This window comes from Electrophorus electricus, chromosome 18 (genome assembly GCF_013358815.1).
Source record: "Electrophorus electricus isolate fEleEle1 chromosome 18, fEleEle1.pri, whole genome shotgun sequence".
Taxonomy (NCBI): Eukaryota; Metazoa; Chordata; class Actinopteri; order Gymnotiformes; family Gymnotidae; genus Electrophorus; species Electrophorus electricus.
In genome coordinates, this window is record NC_049552.1 from 5,322,871 (window position 1) to 5,345,689 (window position 22,819).

The 22,819-nt window shown below is 45.5% G+C and overlaps 2 protein-coding genes across 4 annotated transcripts in view; both read left to right on the top strand.

Moving 5' to 3' along the window:
• Positions 1-24: 24 nt before the first annotated feature.
• On the top strand, positions 25-13,411 carry ubap2b (ubiquitin associated protein 2b). 3 transcript variants are annotated; one of them, XM_035536063.1, is made up of 27 exons: positions 25-116; positions 1,473-1,607; positions 2,299-2,376; positions 2,505-2,615; positions 2,932-3,076; positions 3,163-3,240; positions 3,932-3,992; positions 4,258-4,331; positions 4,497-4,549; positions 4,652-4,722; positions 4,885-5,095; positions 6,219-6,423; positions 6,585-6,826; positions 7,077-7,267; positions 7,492-7,666; positions 7,829-7,868; positions 8,219-8,363; positions 8,458-8,515; positions 9,877-10,057; positions 10,159-10,250; positions 10,516-10,566; positions 10,879-10,960; positions 11,163-11,495; positions 11,646-11,750; positions 12,104-12,165; positions 12,339-12,530; positions 12,779-13,411. In XM_035536063.1, exons 2-27 carry the CDS (start codon positions 1,515-1,517, stop codon positions 12,857-12,859), a joined length of 3,210 nt encoding a protein of 1,069 aa, XP_035391956.1. In that variant the 5' UTR covers positions 25-116; positions 1,473-1,514; the 3' UTR covers positions 12,860-13,411. The 3 variants fall into 3 exon arrangements, with proteins under 3 accessions (XP_035391956.1, XP_035391957.1, XP_035391958.1); XM_035536064.1 differs by having other exon boundaries at positions 10,519-10,566; XM_035536065.1 differs by having other exon boundaries at positions 6,255-6,423.
• A 3,757-nt stretch (positions 13,412-17,168) lies between these two features.
• LOC113567651 (proprotein convertase subtilisin/kexin type 5-like) overlaps positions 17,169-22,819 on the top strand; it is a 44,093-nt gene continuing 38,442 nt past the window's right edge. The window contains exons 1-5 of the mRNA XM_035536457.1: positions 17,169-17,740; positions 20,005-20,109; positions 20,497-20,640; positions 21,992-22,135; positions 22,477-22,553. Coding sequence (XP_035392350.1) covers positions 17,564-17,740; positions 20,005-20,109; positions 20,497-20,640; positions 21,992-22,135; positions 22,477-22,553 — 647 coding nt within the window. The 5' untranslated portion in view covers positions 17,169-17,563. The remainder of the gene's footprint in view (positions 17,741-20,004; positions 20,110-20,496; positions 20,641-21,991; positions 22,136-22,476; positions 22,554-22,819) is intronic.

A 22,819-nucleotide genomic window follows, 5' to 3' on the forward strand; every position in this document is an offset into this window, starting at 1 on the left:
TGACGTAAAACATAACCGGTGTTTCCTGTTGCTGAATTCGCTTGGCGCTGCATTATTGCATGAGGGAAGCGTGTGTTGTGGGCACGTAAAAACATAACGTTGAGGGAGCGGAGAGGGTATGTTGTGTTTTGGAAAGAACGTTAACAACTCGGTAGCTTAGCACTTTCTTATCGGAAGTTGTGCTGTCGCTCGACCAACGAAGTGTCTGCAGTACTTAATATATGTATATGCAGTTCCACAGAATATCCATCCGACGAGAGTGTTGTTAGGGTCAAGCTGGCAGACTAACGCTAGCTTGACTATCTTAGCTAGCAAAGCTAGCGTTTGCGGTCGTTAGCTGGCTAGCTGTTTCTAAAATAATTTTTAGAATTCATCGATTAGCCGATTGACCCATATGGATATTTTGTCCACCTTTCGGCTTGCTGCAAACCTAGACTTATTCGAGCGACTGAAAAAAGTTAACTAACGATAACGAAAACTTTTGTGCCAAGTTTGTTTGCCCGCATAACGTTAGACCAGTTGCTATCTAGCTAACTTGGTTATCTTAGCTGACTTCGCCAACAGTTGCTGTCGCCAAAACCAACATTAGCCGTTAGCCATCGAGCTAGTAAGTTGGCTGGTCAGCTGGTCATATCCCACTTAGACCATCGTGTAATTTGCTAGCTATTGCTTGTTTTCGGGTTATATTTAAAGACGAGTTGTAGGTTACAAAAGATGAATGCGGAACAAATCTCGACGGCTAAATTTAGCTAGCTAGCAATAACTGGTATCGCCAGTTAGGCGTTTAAATTGGAATCGGCTATTTTGTTGGTTTCATTTTTCCCGATTATGGCCGTATTGGAATCTAACTGATAAGGCTACTAGTCGATTGAAACGATGTTTTACTACCGCTTGTCTGAGACTTGTACTAGTACAAAATAAATACAAAAACTTCGCTATAATTATTGACACACAACCGAATCCACCCCGAGTGGTTGTACTAAGTGGGTCTTTGGCCTTGTGCCTTTAGATCCTGAGCTAAATGGAGCGCATTACGGTTATGTCAGGGACTGTACTGCTAACCAAAACATGAGTGTTGGTAACGGGTTTTGTGTACCCGGCCGTGTGAACGCACGTTGTGCTGCCTGGACATGTTGCTATGCTTTTTACCGTGACAGGAGTGTGTGTTTTCTTTTTCCTCTGGACGGTGCTATGTTTTAAGATAGACGTGGATTGGGGTGGGGTGTAAGCGCGTTGTAAGCGAACACCAGCGCGGGCCGTGTTTGGATGGCTATATTTAATCTACGGCTCAATAGCTTGGATGATTTACACCGAGGCCATAGCGTTGCAGCACACTAACAGCAATACGTCTTCCTCTTTTGCACCTGTCGCCTACTTGCTGTTTACAAAATGTCTTACGCACGTTTTCTGCCGTTTTAAAATTTGCCGGTGGGACCTGCCTTATTTTGCGTCTGTCTTTCTCTTTTTTCTAGACTTTTCTACTTTGTACATACATTATTTTGTATATACTGTTTATGATGACTTCAGTTGCTGATGCTGCCCGCGGTAACCGGGACCGAGTGCAGCCACAGACCACACACACCTCACAGCCACAGAAACAGATTCAGGTAGGCGCTAACCCGCACACGAGGGTTTCGTGTCGTTTAAAAGGTTTTGAAACCTCTACTGATACTGCTGTCTTAAATTTGATACCTATACCAAGATAATACTAGAACAGAGCATAACATCACCTGCATCTTTCCGTTTAATTTTTGAACTCCCGTGAAAAAAATTGAATAAATATCAAGCGTTAAGAACAGTAGCCTAAATGGTAATATGTGCATAGTTATTACAATCATGGAAATGTATCCAGAAACCTTAAAATCGGGGGTCATTTTGGCAGATTGGGGTCATTATTGGGTCATTCTTGCTACCAGTTTTCAACAGCTCAGGATAATGACTGGAAATGTGGTTTTTTTTTTTAGTACTTATCTATTTTTTTTCTACAGCCAAACTTGGGAGATCTTCAGCTGTAACATATTTGTGCTAGATGCTAGATTTCAGTAATGAGATTTGAGCTAATTATTTCTAATAAAATAGATTATAGTAAGTTATATACAATATGTTTACAATATAATTTATTGTCCAAAGTACCAAATGCACCAAACACTTGCACACACGGCTACAGATACTGCCGTCAGCGCTCACGGCCATAAACTGGAGGGTAAAAAAGAATACCTGTGCGGTTCTTGATGTTTTTCCAGCAGTGTTCAATTAAGCAAGCTGTAATACTTTCCTCCCTCTGTTGTTTCTTTCTAGGCCACAGCAGAACAGATTCGTCTTGCTCAGATGATTTATGACAAAAACGACGCAGACTTTGAAGGCAAGGTCAAACAGGTGAGCAAAACGAGGTTTGTGACCCTAAAACCCCAGGGTGCTCTACACACGCCTTTCCATAATCCTGACATCTCTGCACGTCTGTCTGTGTGTCCCTGCGTGTTGACGCATTGGTGGGCGGGATCCAGCTCTTTGAGGTCACAGGCCGAAATCAGGATGAGTGCATTGTGGCCCTTCATGACTGCAATGGGGATGTGAATAGGGCCATAAACTTCCTGTTGGAGGAGATCACTGCCAAGGTATGTGAGAGAGGCCAGTATGTCGAGCATTCTTGTGCTTGGTCAGCATAACCATATTTGGGTCCTAATGAAATTCTGTACGCTATTTCAAGAAAGCATGATTGGGCTACGTGTTATAGCTACATCATAGTGCTGAAAGATTAAAGCTCAGAAGACATGGTGCCTTTGACGAGCTGAAACTTTGATCGTGAGAAGATGTAGGCTAAACATGCTACATTTATGTACTTTAGCAAGTACGTTACAGCAAATTGTAGCGCAGTACTTCAATGTTATTGTTTTTTTGTTTTTTTTTTCTGCTTTTGCTGGTTTTGATCAGGACTCCTGGGAGACTGTTGGGAAGAAGAAGAGCGTGGGGAAGGAAGGCATGCCGGCAGAGAGCAGAGAGAGGAGGACCGACAGGGAGGCGAGGGGCCGCGGCGGACCGGGTAAACGTGGCCGCGGAACCGGCCGTGCGCAAGAAGGTGGGAGCCTGCTGTTTGCAGGGGCTGTGTTGCTGTATGTTCTGCTCCTGGAGACTAAAGCTGGTGTTGATGCCATCTCTGTGCAGGCCGCTCAGAGGAAAACGGGTTTGACTCCGTTCAAGGAGAGAGAGCAGGGGAGCGAGGGCGTAGAGGAAGAGGCAGAGGTCAGCACATACACTCTCACTCTCACCTGACCAGTTCACACACCTGTTAAGTGCGGTGTCTCTTACCCAGGCTTCTCAGAATTCTACCAATGAAGCATCGATACTGTAATTTTTTGAAGGCATTCACTTAATGCAGCTTATTGCAAAAATGAAAGGCACTTTTATGGAAAGTGAACTGATTAAAACCCCAAAGCGAAGCTGTCTCTTGGATGGCTGTTGGAACACATAGCAGGAATAGTACAGGCACGTCTGCATGGGAGGAAAGGTCTTAGCTGGGACCTTACAGTTGGTGCGCCAAGTCGCGGGAAGGCACTTTCCACTTTGTTGCTATTTACGTCGCCCTGGCGCTGCCGTTAGCAACCCACTAGATTGGGGGAGTTTGCTGAGCAGAGCAGCTGTAGCCAGAGAGAGCACAAGGGCAAGAGGTGGGATGGCAAAGGGTCCCCCCCCAAAGGTTCACGGTGGATTGTTGTAATCTAGGCTATGGTTCTCTCAGCCATGCCAGACTGCGCTACAAAACATATCCCACCCAGTCATAGGCTTTCTAAAATAACACGACATGTGATGATGTTTCTCTATAGCTGTTATTAACGTTTTGTTAATTTGGTTTGTTCAAATACATCATTCAGAAGCCTCAGTGTTTGGCATTTTGTAATTGGAGTAAACCGTGCTTGCGTGTGTGTGCGTGTAGGTGCAGGAGGCAGAGGCAGAGGCCGTGGAGCTGGTGTGAATAGGTTCTCTCAGGGAATGGGGTGAGTCTGGTTTCTTTTCCCCTCTTTCCCTTTAGTCTGTCCCTCCTGCCTCCCCAGAACCTGGGGCACAACATCTCTGGACCAGCTCTACAGGTAGCACGTGGCAGCGATTGTAACAGACATGTGAAAGATGCATCCACCCGTAGTGCTTGCCTATAATGAGCCTTTAGCAGTAATTATCCTAATACATGCTTGCGGCACCTGATTCCAGATCAGAGTACTGTATGGTTGCACATCTCACGATTCATTTCTGTTTTGCGTGCAGGACGTTTAACCCTGCTGACTACACAAGCTCTGCTGAACCCGGGGAGGCAGCCAACGACACTACTGACAGAGCGGGTAGGCCGGCTCCCTCGCTCATGCCTGGGCCGTCTTTCGGCGTCTGCATTTCAGTAACCGTGTTCAAAGGCTGCCGGGTGGTTTTCCTCTCCTAGTTCTTTAGCCGTGTGTGAACATAGTGAAGTGTTTTGTGGGTGTAGTAAGCTGCTGCTCTGTGCCTGTCAGGAACGTGGAGAAGCAATCTGGAAGAATGGGCTGCAGAAGACTGGAATGAAGATGTAGGTGGCCATTTCTTTTCTTGGCCTTGTCATGGTGTTTTGGTTTTTTTTGATGAATGTCTGATGAATGACTTGTTTATGGTCCCCCCAATCTTCTAACAGCTCTCTGAGACCAAAGTGTTCACTGCCTCCTTTACACTTGCATCCCAGGACCACATACAACCTGGACAGGGGTAAGAGCTCCCCTCCCAACACTTCCCCCCTGCATCTCTGCAGTAGCAGAAATAACTTTTGCATACGGACAAGCTGAATGTCAGAGTTATTGTTTTCTCACCTCTCTGTCGACCAGCTATAATGTATTTGGGTGTGTGGGTGTGGGTGTGTGTGTGGTACAGGGTAGATCTGAGTTCTCTTTTGCCTAAAGCGGTGGACGTGGACTCTGAGCTGGCCGGGCTGGAGCCGGCCTCCCCAGAGCCGCTCACGCAGAGCCTCGTGTTCACCAACTCCCAGCAGAACCTGGGCCGAACACACACGCACAGCTACGCCTCGGCCGCTGCCAACAGCTACGCCTCCGCTGCTGCTGGCACCTACGCCCACGCCGCCTCGGTGAGAGTGCGCACACACATGTTTATGGATGACCTATATTGAAACTGTCATATAGTGACTGCACTTCTTCCTCTTTTAAGCACTGCATGTTATGTTTGTACAGTGAATTTTGAACAAGAATGCTTCTGGTTTTGATCTCCCAGTAGGACTGTCGGACTATTCATAATGTTATGCATGAAGTATGCTAGCACAGCTGATGAAGGACCTCTGTCCAAAATGTCCTGTTTATGTGGAAACCTTGTGTACTGCACTGAAAGATTTACTACCTCTACGAGTCTGACTACAGTGCTGTGTAGTTTCTCCTTGGAATCTGAACAGGACTGTAGCCTAGTAAATGATGGCTAAAAATGGCAGCTGCTTGACCACTTCTGAAATAAACTGAAGCATTCAGTGTAGGAGGTTGAAATATTCTGATTAGTTCATGCTTGTTTCTCTAGCTGCTGTTTTTGCTTACTGGCCTGACTCTCAGGTTTCCCAGGAGGTTCCAGTGTTTAATACATTTTACTAGCTTGTTTAATGAAATGATAAATGAAAAATGGAACCTAAAATCATTTACTATTAACATTTTAGCACAGCTTCTGGCTCGAATATGGGTGAAGTAAATTTTTAAAAATGTGATTAAAACCATTTATTTATTTCTTAGCCATTAATGCAAGGCCCCTTTTGTTTAAGACACTAGTCTGCAGCATGTGGCTGTGTGTGCAGTGTAGACATCCGCACATTGAGAAGTGAACTTCCTTACACACTCTGGCTCATTGAGTATTTTTACTTGTGGAATGAAATGTGTAAGCTCTCATATAGTAGTGAGAGATTCAATCTGTCTTGAAGACTGTTTGTTTCCTGCCTTTAGCATAGCTGATAGATGTTATCTACTTGGCCAGCTGCACAGTGATTAGTGTACAGGCACAGTTGCCTGGTTGATTCCTACTAAACCTTTTTGGCTTTAAGATAAATAATTGATACAATTGTCAGGTTGATCTTAAAAAAATAAACAATTTTCAGGTTAGTTTGATTTGTGATTGTGTTTATAACAATCCTCATTATTACTTATTTGAATTTGGTTTTCATTTTGAGAAATATAATTTTTCTAGCAGATTTTTTTTTTATTATTCCCTCTCTTTAGTCCTTGGGATCCAAACCATCTCTATCTGATGTACAGAAAGCTGAACCAGTCAGTGTTCCTCGGATCACCCCTCTGTCCAATCAGATGCCTGTTGCCCTGAGCAACGGCAGCTCGGCTGGAGAACCCAGTGCTGCTGGCCCTGCTGCACCTGTACCCTTGGCTTTGAGTGAGCCCAAGATGGAGGTCCCTCTTACAGGGACTCACTGTGAGTTGCAGCCTAAACACTTGTGAACCACTCACACAGACCCCACGTCACAGGTTGACAAATACAACCAACTTTGCACTGTTATGTGTGCACACCCAGACCTCGTCCTGAACTGAACACATCCACCCATTCCTTTCCCCCCCCCCCCTTCTACCTTGCAGTGGATCTGAAGTCCCAGCCTGACCCATCTCCCATTCTGAGTCAGCTGACCCAGCACCAGAATCCCATGCTCCTATCGGACCTGCCGGCTCAGGGCCGAGACCCCTCCCCCCCGCTGCCCCAATGCGACACCCACTCCCCTGCACTGAAGCCCCTGGGGGAGGCGGCCGCCCCCACCATGGTAGAACTGCCCCAGCCCAAACACATCCGACCACAGAGACGCAGGCTGCCACCTCCTTCCAAGGTATGAGCCCAAAAGAGAGAGCCCTTTGCCTGGCATTAATAATCCCAGGGAAACATTTTTGCAGTGTGAAACAGGTTGAGAATTCTACAGTTTCTTGATTAGTACCTTGAGAAAGTTGTGCTGATTTAAGTTCAGTTGGTTGACATTCTATATTTGATTAATGTCAGCACTGCATGGGGGTTCTGTTGTTTTAAGGGAGACTAAGGTTCGAATAATGTTTGCAATGTACTTATTGCGTGTGTGTTGCCAGATCCCGTCTTCAGCTGTCGAGATGCCCGGCTCTGCTGATGTGTCCGCACTGAATGTGCAGTTTGGTGCACTGGATTTTGCTTCAGAGTCTGCCATGGAGAGCCCTGGCCAATCAGATACAGGCAGCCAAGAATCCTCTTCTCCTGCTCCGCAGATCCAGAGCAGCCTGTACTCCAAACCAAGCACTGTTAGGTGTGTGGGCGTGTGCAGCCTGGCGGGTGGGGGTAGTTGGTGTTTCCCGAGTGTGTATCTGCATCTTGGTCTGTGTATGTAAGCAGGGCAGAAATGCTCATCATTTGTTGTACTTGAGGGTGTGCATGTACCTGCGCAGACGGAAGTGACTGCACATCAGCTGACCATTTTTGCTACGCAGTCAAGGCCGTATTCTTAGTGGCTCCCTTCTCCTGTATCTCCAGTGAGCCGCTGGGTGGTCTTCCCCCAGTCCTGCCCACAGCAGCGGTGGAGCCCAGGTACCCCTCACCGTCTGTGGGCTTAGCCCCAGCCCCAGCCCCCTCTGCCTCCACTTCCTCCAGAACAGAGTCCTCCAGCCTGCGCAAGGACCCCAGCGCAACTTCCACAAGTCCTCTCACGGTACGGCCAACAGCATGGCGTTCTGTTATCAGAATCCATTAAAACCAAGCTGTTTTTATCGAACGATTCTGTTGCTTATCCAGATGAGTTGGGGCTTTTAGCTTGGACCAGGTTTTCTCTTCATTTCTCTGACCCCCAAACTCTTTTTCTGTTTGTCCACAGAATGGATTTGGCGAAGTACGGACCTCCATCACGCAAGATGGTACGTTGCCGTGTCAAGGCACTTTCTTTATTAGGTTAATATGAAAGACTCACACTTGAACGGGTGTGTGGGGGTTTTGCGTGTAGTCCAGGCCCAGACTAGAGTAGAGGTGTGTTCCCTTGAATGCGCAGGGCATGTGGCAGTGAACTGTTCTGACACACACCCATCTAATTTTGTGGATAGCGCAAACATTAAAGAATCAGTGCAAACTCTACTCTTGGCAGCCACATTGCAGTACTGAATTGCCTGAACCATAAACAGCTGAGTCACTTTTTAGAAATTTTGTGCCTTTGAAGCAGACTGTGCCTTCTGGTGGATGGGCTGACAAACTCTTTTATGGATTTCTCTAGCTGTCCCCACAAGCACTCCTCAGGCCGTGCCCACATCTCTGCCCTTGGAGAATAGCATGGCCTCTTCGTCCGTACCGTCTTCATCCTCGTCAGTGGCAGCAACACAGGCCCCAGTGCCCAGCACTGTCCTTCCCTCCCTCAGCAGGTACTGCCCGACCCGCTGGGGCCAGCCTGCGATCTGATGGCCAGTGTTGCCGGTCTACCTCATGGTTCCTCTCTCCCTCTTTTTCTCTCCTCAGTCATGTGAGCAGTGGAACTATGTTGGGCTCCGCGGTGCCCTCCACCTCTGCTCCCGGAGTGAGTACCCCCCCCCCCCCCCACCTGTTCCTGTCTCTCGCTCTCTCTCAAAATCTGCGTCGTCTTTCTAATTGGGATAGTCTTGCTCTTTTGGGCACACAACGTACATATCCAAAGTGTCCTATGAATACCGTTCCAAAGTCCAGTAAGTTACTAATTTTTATCTTTTTTCGTCAGAATTTTTGAACGTAAAGTGGGTGGTCCTTGGTGGGAAAAGCTTACCCAAGCTATATTCTCAGCAGTCAGAAAGCTGATGCCCCTCCTACACACGTTCCTGCTTCCTCACCTTCGGCGGGTTTGAGCAACCTTGCAATCTAGCAAGCGAAAGCTATCTAGCAAACAAGAGCCATAGCAAAACACAGAATATTATTTGTGTTTTTAGTATGATTCTTTTAAGGGCATACGCATAGCTATGCTCCCAAACTGAAACATCATTGGCAATTTTTTTACACATCAGTATACTGTAGTAATTTTCTTGGGAGTAACAGATTAAAAACAAAATTGTTTAGCTCAAACGGTCTTATACAAACATCTTGGTGACACCTAGATGACAAGTTCACTTTAAATGTATTAAAACAGATATTAGCTCCAGCCACACTGACATTAAGTACAGGAAAACTCAAAGGTAATTAGTGCACGGCTGTTGTCTTGTAGTTAAGTCTGTCCAGTTTTTCACAGTCCTAGTGTTTAATCCTGTAATTTTACTATCATTTTGATGGAGAACACAATCCAACCATTCCGCCAGCATCCATGAATGAGCCTTGTCTGATGCCTGAACTTCAGAATGATTTGCGTGGATGTCATCAGGAGGTCCGTACAAGTATGGCCGTATCGCTGATTCTCCCACCTTGGAGCTCGACCATGTCTGTGACGGCGGGCTGTCAGTCGAGCATGCTTACTGGAATATCAGCCCCATGCTAAGACTGTTCTCAGCTGGGACTGAGAAGCCAGTTTAGTTGGTTACTGCACAGCGTTTAACTTCCTTTTTTAAAAAAAAAAACAAACCCACTTTTTTTGTAATATTTTTCTTACCTTTATTAGCACATTCCCTGGGTCTTTAAATGTTTGACTGGAAATGTTACAGCAGTTTCAGTAGCCATTTCTAAGTGGCTTTCAAGGGAGCTGGGTGGGCCCTGCTATGTCTGTGGATGGACTGTCAAGACTGAGCACAAATAGAGTATCTGCAACAGCAGAATTATTCAGCCTTAAGGCTGAACACCAATGGCTCACTCAGGGAAGCTCTCTCTCTCCCTCTATTCTTGTATTACTGTGGTCTGTCATGTTCCTGAAAGTTGTATGCGCAATACAAACCAAGACCATGTGACCATAGCGACTGTCCTCGTCTCTGCCCTCGTTCTCAGACGGCCGCTGATGTCAGTGGCTCTCTCTCGGGCCTCTCCACGGGCCCGGCGGTGAGCTCAACCAGCCCAGCGGTCAGCTCCAACGGCCTGGGCGTGGGTGCGCCCAGCCTCGCCTCCAACAGCCCCTCGGTGCCCTCCACTGGCCGCTCCGTTCCACTGCAGGCCGCCGCCGCCACCGCTGGTGAGCCATGGAAGATCACTTAACTTGAGCTAAGACCTGACCGCAGTAGCTCTCTACAACTGGCGAGTGCTCACCGTACTCTGGTGTTTCTCGGTTACCAGGGAAAGCTCCACCTAACCTGACCCAAGGAGTGCCTCCACTGCTGACCAGTCAGTACATTATGGGGCCTGGAGGACTGCTCCCCGCATACCCCGTAAGGCTGTCGTTTTTTTGGTTTGCTTCTCCACCCAGTTCTCTGGTCCCTCCGGATGGTGCACATCTTTGCTCTAGCCCAGCTCCTGGCACACTCCAGATAAGCGATTTGGTGTTCTTACCGCCCTGCTTCAGGTTTGCTGGGAGGCGGTGCAGAGCAAACACGTGGCCAGTCTGTGTCACGGTTGTGACGATCACTCGTGCTGTGGTGCAATGGTGCAACACAGTCCTTCAGCTGTGAATGTTTCTCTTTTTGTGTTTTAAAGCAGATCTATGGCTACGAAGACCTGCAGATGATGCAGTCACGTCTGCCCATGGTGAGCATTTCCTCTTCAGGCCCTCACGGCCTGCTCCCACGTATCCCCGTTCTGAGGCAGTGGCCTGGGCATCTGTCCCAGCAGCAGGGAGAAGGCAGTGCAGCGGCTCCTGCCATACCTGGGCTTAAGACTGCTCAGCTCTGTGACCCCAGACGTGCTTGTCCACAGTGGCTGCCATTCGACAGACCTGGGGGGCGTCTTGATGAGTTGTGGCACTGATGCGATCCGATAAACAAACACCAAATCGTTTGGAGCCCCTTTTAGGCTGTTCCTGTTTGCTGCACATTTTGTTCATTTCTTTTCTCTGTGCAGGATTATTACGGGATGACCACCTTCCCTGGTGCCACTACCCTTGCTGCCAGAGATGGTGGATTAGCCAGCAACCCTTACTCAGGTAACCCTTACAGTTCTATTCAGAGGGTCCACCTGGTATTGTACTGGGGTTTTCATTCATCAGCCTTTTTATAATGTCGAAGCAGTTTCTGTTGTTAAACGGCTGTCATCTTTTGTTTTTCTTTATGCTTTTCCCTCTATGATCAGCGGTTAGACTGTGATGTTTCAGTGTCTCCCTGTTTTTTCTGTCTTGCGCTCGGTAGGTGAAGCCACCAAATTCGCTCGCAGCGACGCACCCTCGCCGGCACCCACCACCAGCCTCTCGTCAGTCGCTCCCTCGCAGTCGGAGCCGGGCACGGTGCCCCCACAGGCGCAGGCACCTCCCACCCCTGGCCAGGCCTTCCTGAACCCCCCACTACCCCCGGGCTACGGCTATACCAGCCTGCCCTACTACGCTGGCATGCCGGGTGTCCCCAGTGCCTTCCAGTATGGCCCCACCGTCTTCATGCCCCCAGCCTCAGCCAAGCAGCACGCCCTGGGTCCGTCGGGCCAGTACCAGCACCAGGGCGGCTATGGGCAGCACGCCTACGCCTCAGGTTGGCCTCGCTTCGCCAGGGATTGAATTCAGTGTTGCTGATGTAGGCTTGTCTTTCTATGGACAAAATGGCCCATAAAGACACAATCATGTCTTTTGGCTTTGATCCCCATTCCCTGTCTGTCTCTCACACTCACTCATCTTCATGCAGCCTTTGATGACCTGTCTCAGGCTCATGCCGGAGGGGATTATGGGAAAGGGGGCTATGGAGGCAGCTCACAGTCACAGGCCAAGCCAAGCAACAGCACAGGAAAAGGTCTGTCTGTGTCTGTCTCTCTCTCTCTCTCTCTCTCTCTGTGTGTGTGTGTGTGTGTGTGTGTGTGTGTGTGTGTGTGTGTGTGTGCACATACAATTATTGGGGACCCTAGAGACCCACATTGGCCAGTACTGCTTCCAATTTCTGATTTGGATACGGTGTGCTGGGACTACAGTCCATATAATTCCTCTTGGAACACTTCACAGCCTCTCCACCAGTTAAATCAAATGCTTGATTGTTTTTGTTCTTGGCAAGTGTGTGGACATTCCTTCACACATGCACACCCCATGCATGGATGTTGCTCAAATACGATTGAATTATGATACAGCTGATCTAAACCTGTCCCTTCACAGCACCCGGATTGTCAGGCTCCACCGGCTCTGATCTAAGTGCAACCGTGTACAGCAAGACTCAGGTAACAGGCCACACCCCCTCAGTCCTTTGTCAATATAAAAACTGGCAGGACATTTTGAACCTTTTCAATGCAGTTATGATGGCCCTCAGAGTCAGTTTTATCCAACCTAAGCAAAGCGAAATCATAATTAGAAATGTTAATCAGTGTCGTCTTTCCTTTTGGCTCTGCGGTAGTCGTTTGAGAAGCAGGGGTTCCCTGCGGCCACCCAGCCCACATTCAGCCTGCCATCTGCTTTGGGGGGCACGGGCCCCCTGAACCCCGGAGGGGCCCCTGGCTATGCGCCCGGCCCCTTCCTCCACATCCTGCCCGCTCATCAGCAGCCACCTTCTCAGCTTATGCACCACCACATGGCCCAGGATGCACAGGTATTGGAACGGAAATGAGGACTCCTAACGCATGCAGGAGACTTGCCGTCGTATACGGTAGCTTTAATATGCTTCTTGTGGTAAGATCTGTACAACTGTAAATCAGGGAACTGTACATTGGGGTAGAGATGGATGAGAGCTCAAAGTTGGAGATGTTGGTGATTTTTGAGGCAGACATGTTTTCGACTAAACGTGTGTGTGTCTGTGTGTGTATGTCTCTGTCTGTCTGTCTGTCTGTGTCCCTGCAGGGCCAACGCAGTCAGTCCAGCAGCATGCCGAAGAGCCAGGGCAAGTCCGGCTACAGCAGCTCCCCATACTGGGCCAACTGATCACATACTGGAAATAACTCGCAGTCCAAATCTCATACGTCAGTCCTGCAGCTGGCCTGAAGCACACACAGCCACCCTTCTCCCTCACTGTGCCCCCCTCCACATTTTTCCCTTTTCCCCTGTAAAATATTAATGTAAGTATTTATATATGCTGTAAATGTTAAAGTCCAACATGAAGTGTGCTTGCTCCTCTTTTTTTTTTTTTTTTGGGAAAGAAGTTTTGCTTTTGTTTACTTTTCAAATTTTGCAGAGATGTAGCAAAAAGGAAAACTTGAGGGGGGAGAAGTGCGGTGTGAGAACTTGAGTCATGACAAAGGATGGAGGAGGGTGAAAGGTGATCGGGTGGTTTTTGGGAGAGGTTCATTTTAAAGAAAGTGAAAGCATTAAATGCTTGCATTGTTACATGGTGGGCTATTCCATGGTAAAGGGAAACAACCAGTGTCTGCTGATTTGTTATTCTCTTTCACATTGGCTCCACAAGTCACCAAAAGAAACCCACAAGTTTTATATTGAACTCCTGTTGCCCTCTGAATAAAGAATCTGAGCTATTCACTCTGTGTCCTCTGTTTGTTGCTCTTGGATGTGGTTTTGGTGGACAAGTGTGAAGACAAGTGGAAAATTGGTAATTATGGTGATAGGATCTTAAACTGGGTTCAAATGAAGTGACTGAATAGTCATTTACATATGCTGAGGTTGTTCAAACAGTTGTTTAATTAATGTTGATGCAGAAGATGCATGTATACTGTAAAATTTGTCATTTAAATCGGGGCTTCTTGTATCAGCTATGTAGTGGTTTGCTGCTTTTGCTGTTAGTGGTATGAGCCACTAGTTCATGATGGGAGTTTTGTTTTATGGCCATGTAAGGTGGTGTAAGTTTCAGAGTGCTGTAAATACACTGATTCTGCTTTCATCAAGTACTGTTGAATGCCTGTTTTAGTTGTGACCTTGCACTATAAAGCTGTTTCAAGATCCAGGTCCACAGAAACATAAATACTGTCTGACTTGGACAAATCTGCCTTGAACTGTATAATGCCTACATTTGCAAAGGGGTAGCAATACCCCAAAATATCTTTCTTTGAGGGGTTTTAAGTGTTCCAGCTTTTATTGTTGTACATTTTTAAATATTCAGAATCTTTCGTAAACGGTTTTTAAATTCTCACTAATAAATACTTACAATGCAGCTTTTTAACTATGTAAAAATAGTTAGATTTTTGAAGTTAACATAGTTTACTGCTTTTTCTCTCTGTGGTAACATCACAGCATCTTAACTGCTTCCTCCAGAGACCAACAGGCAGCCAGGTTAACTACATCTCTTTTTTGTGGGGTCCACCAGACGATGTTCAGGACTTTTGGTGATCGATTCGGAAAACCTAAATAACTCAAAGAATTTTTTTTATTTTATTTGAGCCGTTGCATATTTTTATTCCAGTGATTTCAAGATCATTACTTGTAAAGTGATTAACTTTAGTACTTTATTTACCTCTGTAAGGAATACTACCAATGCAGCCTGTGACAAAGTAAACACAACCAGACCAAAGAGCCAGAGCACCCATTTCACCTTCCTGAGTGACATTAGACCACCATCATACAGATTTTCACACTGCCATAAATAAGGTATATAGTCTTTCACGTCTCTCTCTCTCTCTCTCTCTCTCTCTCTCTATATATATATATATTTATTTATTTATTATTATTAGCACACAGTAAAAGCATTAACAACTAACTTTATATAAAAACCTAAAAACTGTTTACGTGGCTCTCTATGTGGATATAAAAACTTAACTAAACTAAATTCTTTAATTGATATATGTACAATTATCAATTAATTATTAGTTTATTAGTCTAGCATTTTCTATTCCAGTCCCCGAGACCTCTAGAGAGCTTACATATTTAGTCTGATCGCCCACAGCTCATGCAGCAGGTTTGCCGAGCTACTTTTCGTTCATAACCACTAGAGGGGGCTAATACAACATTCTAGTAAGAATGTAAGGTTTAATCAACATGTTTTTGTTTTCATTACTGGTATTGGTATTGGCATTATAGGCATTATTTATTTTTTCAAACTGAAACGATTCTTTTCCCCCTTTACTGCCGCGTTCCTATATGAATGGTAGCCTAATTAAGCCAATTAATGCAGTTAGGATAAAAAGTACAACTATACAATGAAATACGCTACCAAAATGTAGGCCTATTTTCCATATGCCGAGCATTTCATAGAATGTTGAAATAGATATTACAAAAGATATGATTTTGAGAAGTTTAAAGCTATGGTCATACAGTATTTTACTGTATTATGTTGAGTGCAAACTGGCTTGCAGCAAGCTTCATTGTGCTTTGATATCTTTATACCGTCGTCCGCTGTTTGCGCTCAACAGACATGTCCAGTACTCAGAGCATCGCTTTCTCAAAGGCTTTGGAACAAATAAATCCAGCTCTTAGTTCATTTGCACTATAACAGTGCTCTAGTTTCAGCGTAAACTCATCTGTTCTCATTATGCTTCTGGGACCGTGGTGCTAATCGATGTTTTTAATGTTTGTGCTCTTTCACAGGCCATCATCTATTCATGAACACAGCTAACACAAGGATCTCCAGGGGGTAGTGGAACAACTCCATCGATTCTGCAGTCGAACACGAAGCAGAAGTTGTGCAAGCATAATATTCTGGACTGCCAAACGTAAACCGTACTCTCGGCTGATTCTCTTCCTATCCACCATATGATAACCATATGATAATGAATCGCGACTGGTACTTTCCTTAAAACATCTCTGGTTCGTTGGGCATTCCAGTGATCACATGCCAATATCAGCGGCAGCCGCAGTAGAGACCAAACATTCCCCTTTGAATTTCTGTATGCCTAGTGCACTCTGGCAAAATTCAGTGTGAAGAAAATATCAAGTCATCAGATGCTGAGATAGCATCTTGTTGTTTTTATGTATTCTTTTGTGTGTGTGAAGGAATAAATATGTATCAGTCATTAGCTATATTTTGTCGTTCAGTGGTCTATGACTTGTTGACTTGAGCGTTGCAATAATAACGCGCCGGTTTCCGCGCCTTGTTTACTTTTTCCCTCTGGATAGGCATTCGTAATGAAAAATAAATACTTAATTGCTGCTATTCATCCGCCAGATCTTTGACGTTGCGTTGAGCGGCAGCAGGAATGCACGCTGGAATGCGGGGGGTGCGTGTTGTCACTATTAACCGTCCTCGGATACTTTTGGCTAAGAAAGACACTTGGTGGGGGGCGTTTGGCTCTTGGGGTAATGGCTGTCACGCGGAATTTGCACCCCCCCCCCCCTCCTCCTCGCCCAGTAGTGAAGCGGCGCGCTCAATGGGATTGCCCGCTTCCTCCGTGAGCTGGATAGTTGATTTCCCTTTCCCAATCTTTGCATGTTTTTCCCCCCTCGCTGCTTTAAATTACAATCCCGCTCTCACACTGAATAGCGGTACTCACGGGGTGTTTTCGTCCCTTTCATCTGGTTTATAAGGACCGTGAGATATTCTTGTCCCTCGTTTGTTGTTGGATTTGACAGCGACTCCTTTCATGGAGAAATTGGCCGTAATTAGTGCAATTATGCTGATTCGCACTTGTATGCGAAACGGAACAGAGTGCGCAGTGTGCGCCGACTCTGGAGTGCTTGGGGGTGGGTGGGGGGGGGGGGTAACTGGGCAACTGCTACCAAAACAAAGATCAATCAATCAATAAGTGAATCAGGGTGACGCGTAACGCTCACCACATAACGATGCCATCAAAGGTATGTCTAGTTCGGATGGAATTGTGAGCCGAATATTTAAGTAATTAAACGATCCCAAGAGCCCACCTGATCGTCAGGGCCTTGTTCTAGTAACCTACACGCGAATGAATGTGTAGCCTAATACATTTAGACAAGCAAAAAACAAACAAACAAATAATTTTAAAAAACTCATCTCAAAACAGAAAAGAAATACAGACAAGCCCAAATATAAATATTAATTTTTTAGATCTCTGTGAGCTCAAACTGTGCTTCCATATATGCTGCCTGGTTATAAAAGGACATGGAGCCTTTCACGCGCCAGGTTTTATCGACCAGATAAACCGTAGTTACGTCTTTAAAACTAGTCTGATTCTTTGCTATGACGCGGGACAAAATCAGGCTTTTCAATGTCACCACGCTTGCAACTCTGTAGTGTGTCTATCAAAAGCATTTTCCAAGTCCATCCCCTCTTTTAAAATGATCTCTTTTCTGACGAAACAGGGTGTGTGTTTAAGACCCTGCGGAGTCCCAGTAACCCCACGGGTACGTTCCCCGTAGCTTACTCCAGAATGTCGCTAGTTATTTGAGGGAGGCGCTATAACCATATCTCCACTTTACAACAAAAAAAAAGAAAGAAAAAAGGGGGAGAACTAACGGCAACGTCTTGAAGGAATAGATCAACTGAAGCCGTGCAAACAGACTTCGCGCTCCGTCGCGACGGAGCACAGCCGCGGGCACCGCTATAACTTCACTCGCCAGATGCGCTGCAAAGCCGAAGACGCAACGCGAACGAACGGAGGCTTGTAACCAAGCTCGACTCTCGTTACCCCCCCCCCCCCCTCCCGAGTGTATGTGGAGGTCAACGGACACTTCTATGAGAATCCTCGCTCCGCGGCGAGACGAAGTTTGCTTGTTTTCCTAACCGGGGGTGCGGGAGTCGAGGAGAGCCGCAGGAAGAGTCCGGGGGGAAAGATGGTTTTGGACGGTGCTTTGCGAGGCTTGCTGTGCCTGCTGGCGCTGTGGTTTGGCTTTACGTCTCCCCCGTGCAAAGCTCGGATTTACACCAACCATTGGGCTGTTCGGATAGCAGGGGGACCAGAGTTTGCCGATCAGATAGCGAGCAAATACGGTTATAAAAACCTGGGGCAGGTAGGCTGCAAGTTTCCTCCCATATTTATCGCTACATGTAGCCTGTGATGAATATATTCTTTTCATGTTTCAGTCTCCCTCCTAGGTCCTGTTATTTCCCCCTATATTTTGTAGTGTGTAATCTTTTCCAGCTGGAGTTATCGGTTTAACAAGTTCAGACTATAAAAGAGATTTAAAAGCTTGAGCTTGCTAAAGGGGCAGACGCGGCACCTCTCACCCTCGCAGAAAGTTTCGGATAGTTTCAGACAGTTATAGGAACTATCCTGTTACAGCCGCGTAGGTATCCCCATCTCCTGGCTTTGGTATGGATACGTGATCGTTACAACCACGCGCACCTGGCCCTCAAATCCGCATTTTTCGCCTCGAGGTTTTTCCTCGCAGACCGCGTTTACCACATCAGAGAGAAAACGCTGCCCCGGATCCCTGAAACAACAGGTGTTCACCAGTAGACTACAGTACCCAGTGGTCAGATCGAAGTGGCCACACAGAGTCAAGAGGAGAGGTCTTATAAATTTGGCCTCTGGTGCTGCCTGGTCCACGAACATAAATCTTTATCCTGTTTCTGCTATGCCTTGGAAATACTGAAAGGTCCTGCGAAATAAGAACCGTGATCTTCCGAATCAACTTTGCCGACGTGTGCACTGTTAGGCTGTAAGTTTAACACACAAGAAAATTTGAAGAGGTTAGGGAAATATCCGACCCAAATCTAAAATTGACAGTATCTCCATGATCTGAGTTACCCTAAGTAATATCTCTATGGAGAATGTGTTTTTTTGTTTCCGTGTTCAGGCATGTATTGCATTCATAAGGCCTTTCAAATTTTAAATCTTTTCTCATAATGCAAGCTTAATGCAAGGATTTGTCATGAAGGTACTTTTTTGTTGTTGTATTTTTGCCCTTGGACTTGTTCTTCAAAACCCAATACAATTCAGTCTAATTGGTGTGTCAGCAGGGAAGATAAATGCATGCGTTTCGCTTTGAAGATGATCAGCATTAGCTTTGGCTTGTGTGTCCTACTGTTCACCTCGTTTTTGGGGAAGTGTGATGCGGCAATAACCCCTTGAGTCAGTACGTTCCTCTAGCTTGCTTATGAGGAATCTTGCTTTTTCACATTCAGCATTTTAATTTTTAATTTTTTAAAATTTTGTACATATAGTGGAGATTGCCAGAGTTAACTAAACTTACCTTTACAGAAGTGGATGAAGGGATCAAATCAGTTTTCTTCTTCAACTGGTCAGGTTTGAAGTGCTGGCACACAAATATTAATGGAATTTGACAGGTTATTTTTGAGGAAACCATGCAATTTCTAAGTTTAGTTAATGAATATGTGAGTGTGGTACAAATTGCTATTGAAAATATTTGTCTAGATGTCATTATTTGCTGTTCAGACTTGAAAGATTTCTATCAGGTATGTGAAAAAAAGACCAGCTCTCAGATGTGTTTCTAAATTTGACCTCTCAGCAGTTCACCTTAGATGCCACACATTTTTGCTCTATTTATATTTTATGCCTTGCACAGAAATGTGGTGATTTCACAAAATGTTACGACAGCATATAATGAAATGGCATGATTCTCATGAAAGCAGTGATGAACGTTTGTGTGTGCCAGGCTTGGCTTGCTTTTGTGGGGACTTGCTTTAGGAATCCAGAGCTGGAGTGGATTGCATTCTTGTGACTCATGATTTTCATTAGGAAAACCCTCCCACAAATAACCGAAATTTGTGGACGCGCCTCATCCTTACCTGATCGAGGTGTGTGCTTGACCAGCGTGGGAAGATGCTGGAAATTATTTGGTGTTCTGCAGGAGGGCCAGAACATGATGCGTTAATAAGGTGTGACATGATATGGTGGTCTGGTTTAGCTATTGAGCTTTTTAGCCCTGCAAGACCTGGCTAATGCTTTTGTTCATACAGATACCTTTGTGTACTGTGCAATTGTTTTACGCTCTGCCGTGCTTGTGAGTGTGGAACACGTCTCATAGCTGGTTGATGTCAGGAGCACATATAAGCTGAGGTCTCCGCTGTAAAGTGATAGCCCACGTTACTTTAGAGGACCTTCTAATGAAGGTCTAAGAGCTGCCAGCATGTGACCCATATCAATATTTCAGCCCTGCCGCCGCAGCTTTCTGCAGTTTGAGCCTGTTCTAAGAGGCTCTGGTTAGTTTGTTTAGATGAGGATAAATGTGATGGGTCACTTTTAATGTATCTACACTTGTGCTTCCACCCCTGCATATGTTGTAAAAGATATGTTGTGTTGTTCCTGTAGATTGGCGACCTGAAGGACTACTACCACTTCTTCCACAGCCGGACGATAAAAAGGTCGACGCTGTCCAGCCGAGGCATACACAGCTTCATCTCCATGGAGCCAAAGGTCAGGCTGTTGCCATGACTACCACACACCTGGGTGTTCTATACAAACTTTTTGCTTGTTTACTCAAACATCAGTACTGTGATATAAACCAAAAAGTGAAAGTGTGGTCGTTTAGTCATCTGCTGTGAGGTGATCACACGTGGCTCCTCTGAGACCCTAATACAAAGATCAGTGTACACACACGCGCACACACTCCCTCACAAACAGCATCTTAAATTAGTAAAAAGACTCTGCAAGTACCACATTTGGGCCCAGATTTTTTTGGCCAGATCCCTGTCTCTCAAAAGATAAATTGTATACTTTTCATCACATGCTTCTTGAATGTTAGAATTCCTTGATGGATGTATTATTTAAATGATTTTTGGACACACTCTGGCTTTCTCTCAGGTGGAGTGGATCCAGCAGCAGGTGGTGAAGAGGCGGGTAAAACGAGATTATAAACCGTCGTACCCGGGTATTGTGAAGTCCAGCCCGGTCCAATCCAATTTAATTTACTTCAATGATGCTAAATGGAGCAGCATGTGGTACATAGTGAGTATGCCAAACCCATGGGCTGGATGGAGTTAATATTGCTTTCTGCCACAGTATTCAACTGATTTGCATGTTTGACATGGCACTGGCGCTGGCATTTGCATTGGCATTTGCACTGGCATTGGCATTACCCTCCACTGTCACCCAGATCCCCCTAGAAAAGAGAGGCATTTTGCAGACTGCCATGAGATGTCCTCTTTTTTCACCATGCGATATCCCACTTTTAACGCATACAATTTTTGACCAATTTATAAAAGTCTTCAAATGATGGTTGTATGCACTGTTAAGCTTTATTACCCAAGTTCACTAAAGCTCATATTTGTGAAGACCTTGATCTTCCACCATGTTTGTTACCAAAGCATTTATCATAGACACCTTCCTGTTAGTTGCAGACGTCATTTTATTTTGACATTTGAGCATGTGTCTTTGCAGCCGAGAATAAATTTTTTATGGCAGCATTAGCATGTTATTGAGTGAGTCTTGTTTCTAGAATATTCTCACAAACTAAAGAAACGTCAGGTCAGATGTTCATCATACAGAGGATACTTCTGCAGATATGCCCTTTGATCACTGAAAATCTGTGGTGTATAGAATTCGACTCTTCATCCTTGTTGCTTTTGTGCCTTACATTTTCATGTTATTATTCCACCACACTCACTTGCATTTTGGGTTAAGATGCGGGAATGGTTTTCCTTTTCTTATTTAACACGTCAAGTTGCTGCTTGTGATTTGTTGGGTCCCTTGTCCTGGAATCGGCATCGTCAGTTATTGGCTGTGCGTGTGCCTGTTCATCACAGTATTATGCTTGTGCAAACAAACAGCAAAGAACAAGGGGTGTGCTCAGGGTTGCACTGTTCTATGCTCTGTCAATGTTTAATGCACCTCTGATAACATCAATACTTTGACCTAGACAACCACTATCTAACACAAGCTTCTTGTGGTGTCCTGAGAGCTGAAATAAACTTGACATGTCAACGATGATGTGCAGCTCTGAGGCTACTCCAAAGGAATATGTCTTAAATCTCATTTTGTGGCTTCATGTAGTCGAGTAGGTTAAGAAAAGGGCTAATATAATAAAGTACAAAAATAGAGCAGTCGAAAGTAAGGTAGCCCTGCTTAAGAAAGCAATGTTATCAGGGCATATCCCAGGCCTTATCTGACATCTGTCTGTCACTAGTCAGTGTTCACGGTTAGGCCTTCTTCCAGCTGTGGTGCAGAGAAATTTCACCATTCCAAATGTGTTCACATCTCATGATGCCAATGCAATACAACACACAAGCTTTCCTAAAATATAATGTTTCACTCCTTTAACAAACTCACCTGCTCACCTCTTCGTTTTGTGTGTCGGCAGCACTGTAATGATAACATCCATAACTGTAAATCCGACATGAATATTGTGGGTGCCTGGAAGAAGGGCTACACGGGAAAAGACGTGGTGGTCACTATTCTGGATGATGGGATTGAGAGAAACCACCCAGATCTTGTACAAAACTATGTGAGTGTGTGGTTTGCACGTGTGTCTCTGTGGGTGCAGAAGAAGCTCCCACCTTGCTATAATTACCCACAAAGTCTATTCTCCTACTGTCTGTGCTACTCCAAATATAAACATCTCTTGTAGGAAAACCTACCTGGATTTATTCCAGTGTATTCCATTATAATTCTGCTCTACTTACACTTCAAACACAACCATTTATTAAGGGCCTAGCCAATTAAATCTTAATACACCTTTTCACGATCAACTTCAGCCCACTTGACCAGTGCAATGATAAACGTGTCTGACCTCATTTTTTACTAGCGCCTGTCCTCACATCTTTCTCTGGTCTCGCCTGTTTGCAGGACAACCAGGCCAGTTATGATGTCAATGGAAATGACTTGGACCCCATGCCCAGATATGACGCCAGCAATGAGAACAAGTAAGAGTGCAGGATTGAGAGAACGAAAAGAAGCTGCTCTTAGACTACTTAATCCTCTTCACCTGTGTGAAGTGGAGCATGTTTAAAGAGCACTTCTGCTGAGTTGGTAGGAGAGAGAGAGAGAGAGAGAGAGAGAGAGATTGAACGAGGGCAGTTGGTTGTGAATGTGGATATTGGCTGTGTGTGCGGTGAGTAGAGGGATACTGTGTGTGTGTGTGTGTGTGTGTGTGTGTGTGTGTGTGTGTGTGTGTGTGTGTGTGTGTGTG

Coding starts and splice junctions, on each gene's coding strand:
- ubap2b (XM_035536063.1), top strand. CDS start 1,515: ATGATGACTTCAGTTGCTGATGCTGCCCGCGGTAACCGGGACCGAGTG. Junction 3,241..3,931: donor GCGTAGAGGAAGAGGCAGAG/GTCAGCACATAC, acceptor GTGTGCGTGTAG/GTGCAGGAGGCAGAGGCAGA. Junction 12,531..12,778: donor ACATGGCCCAGGATGCACAG/GTATTGGAACGG, acceptor GTGTCCCTGCAG/GGCCAACGCAGTCAGTCCAG.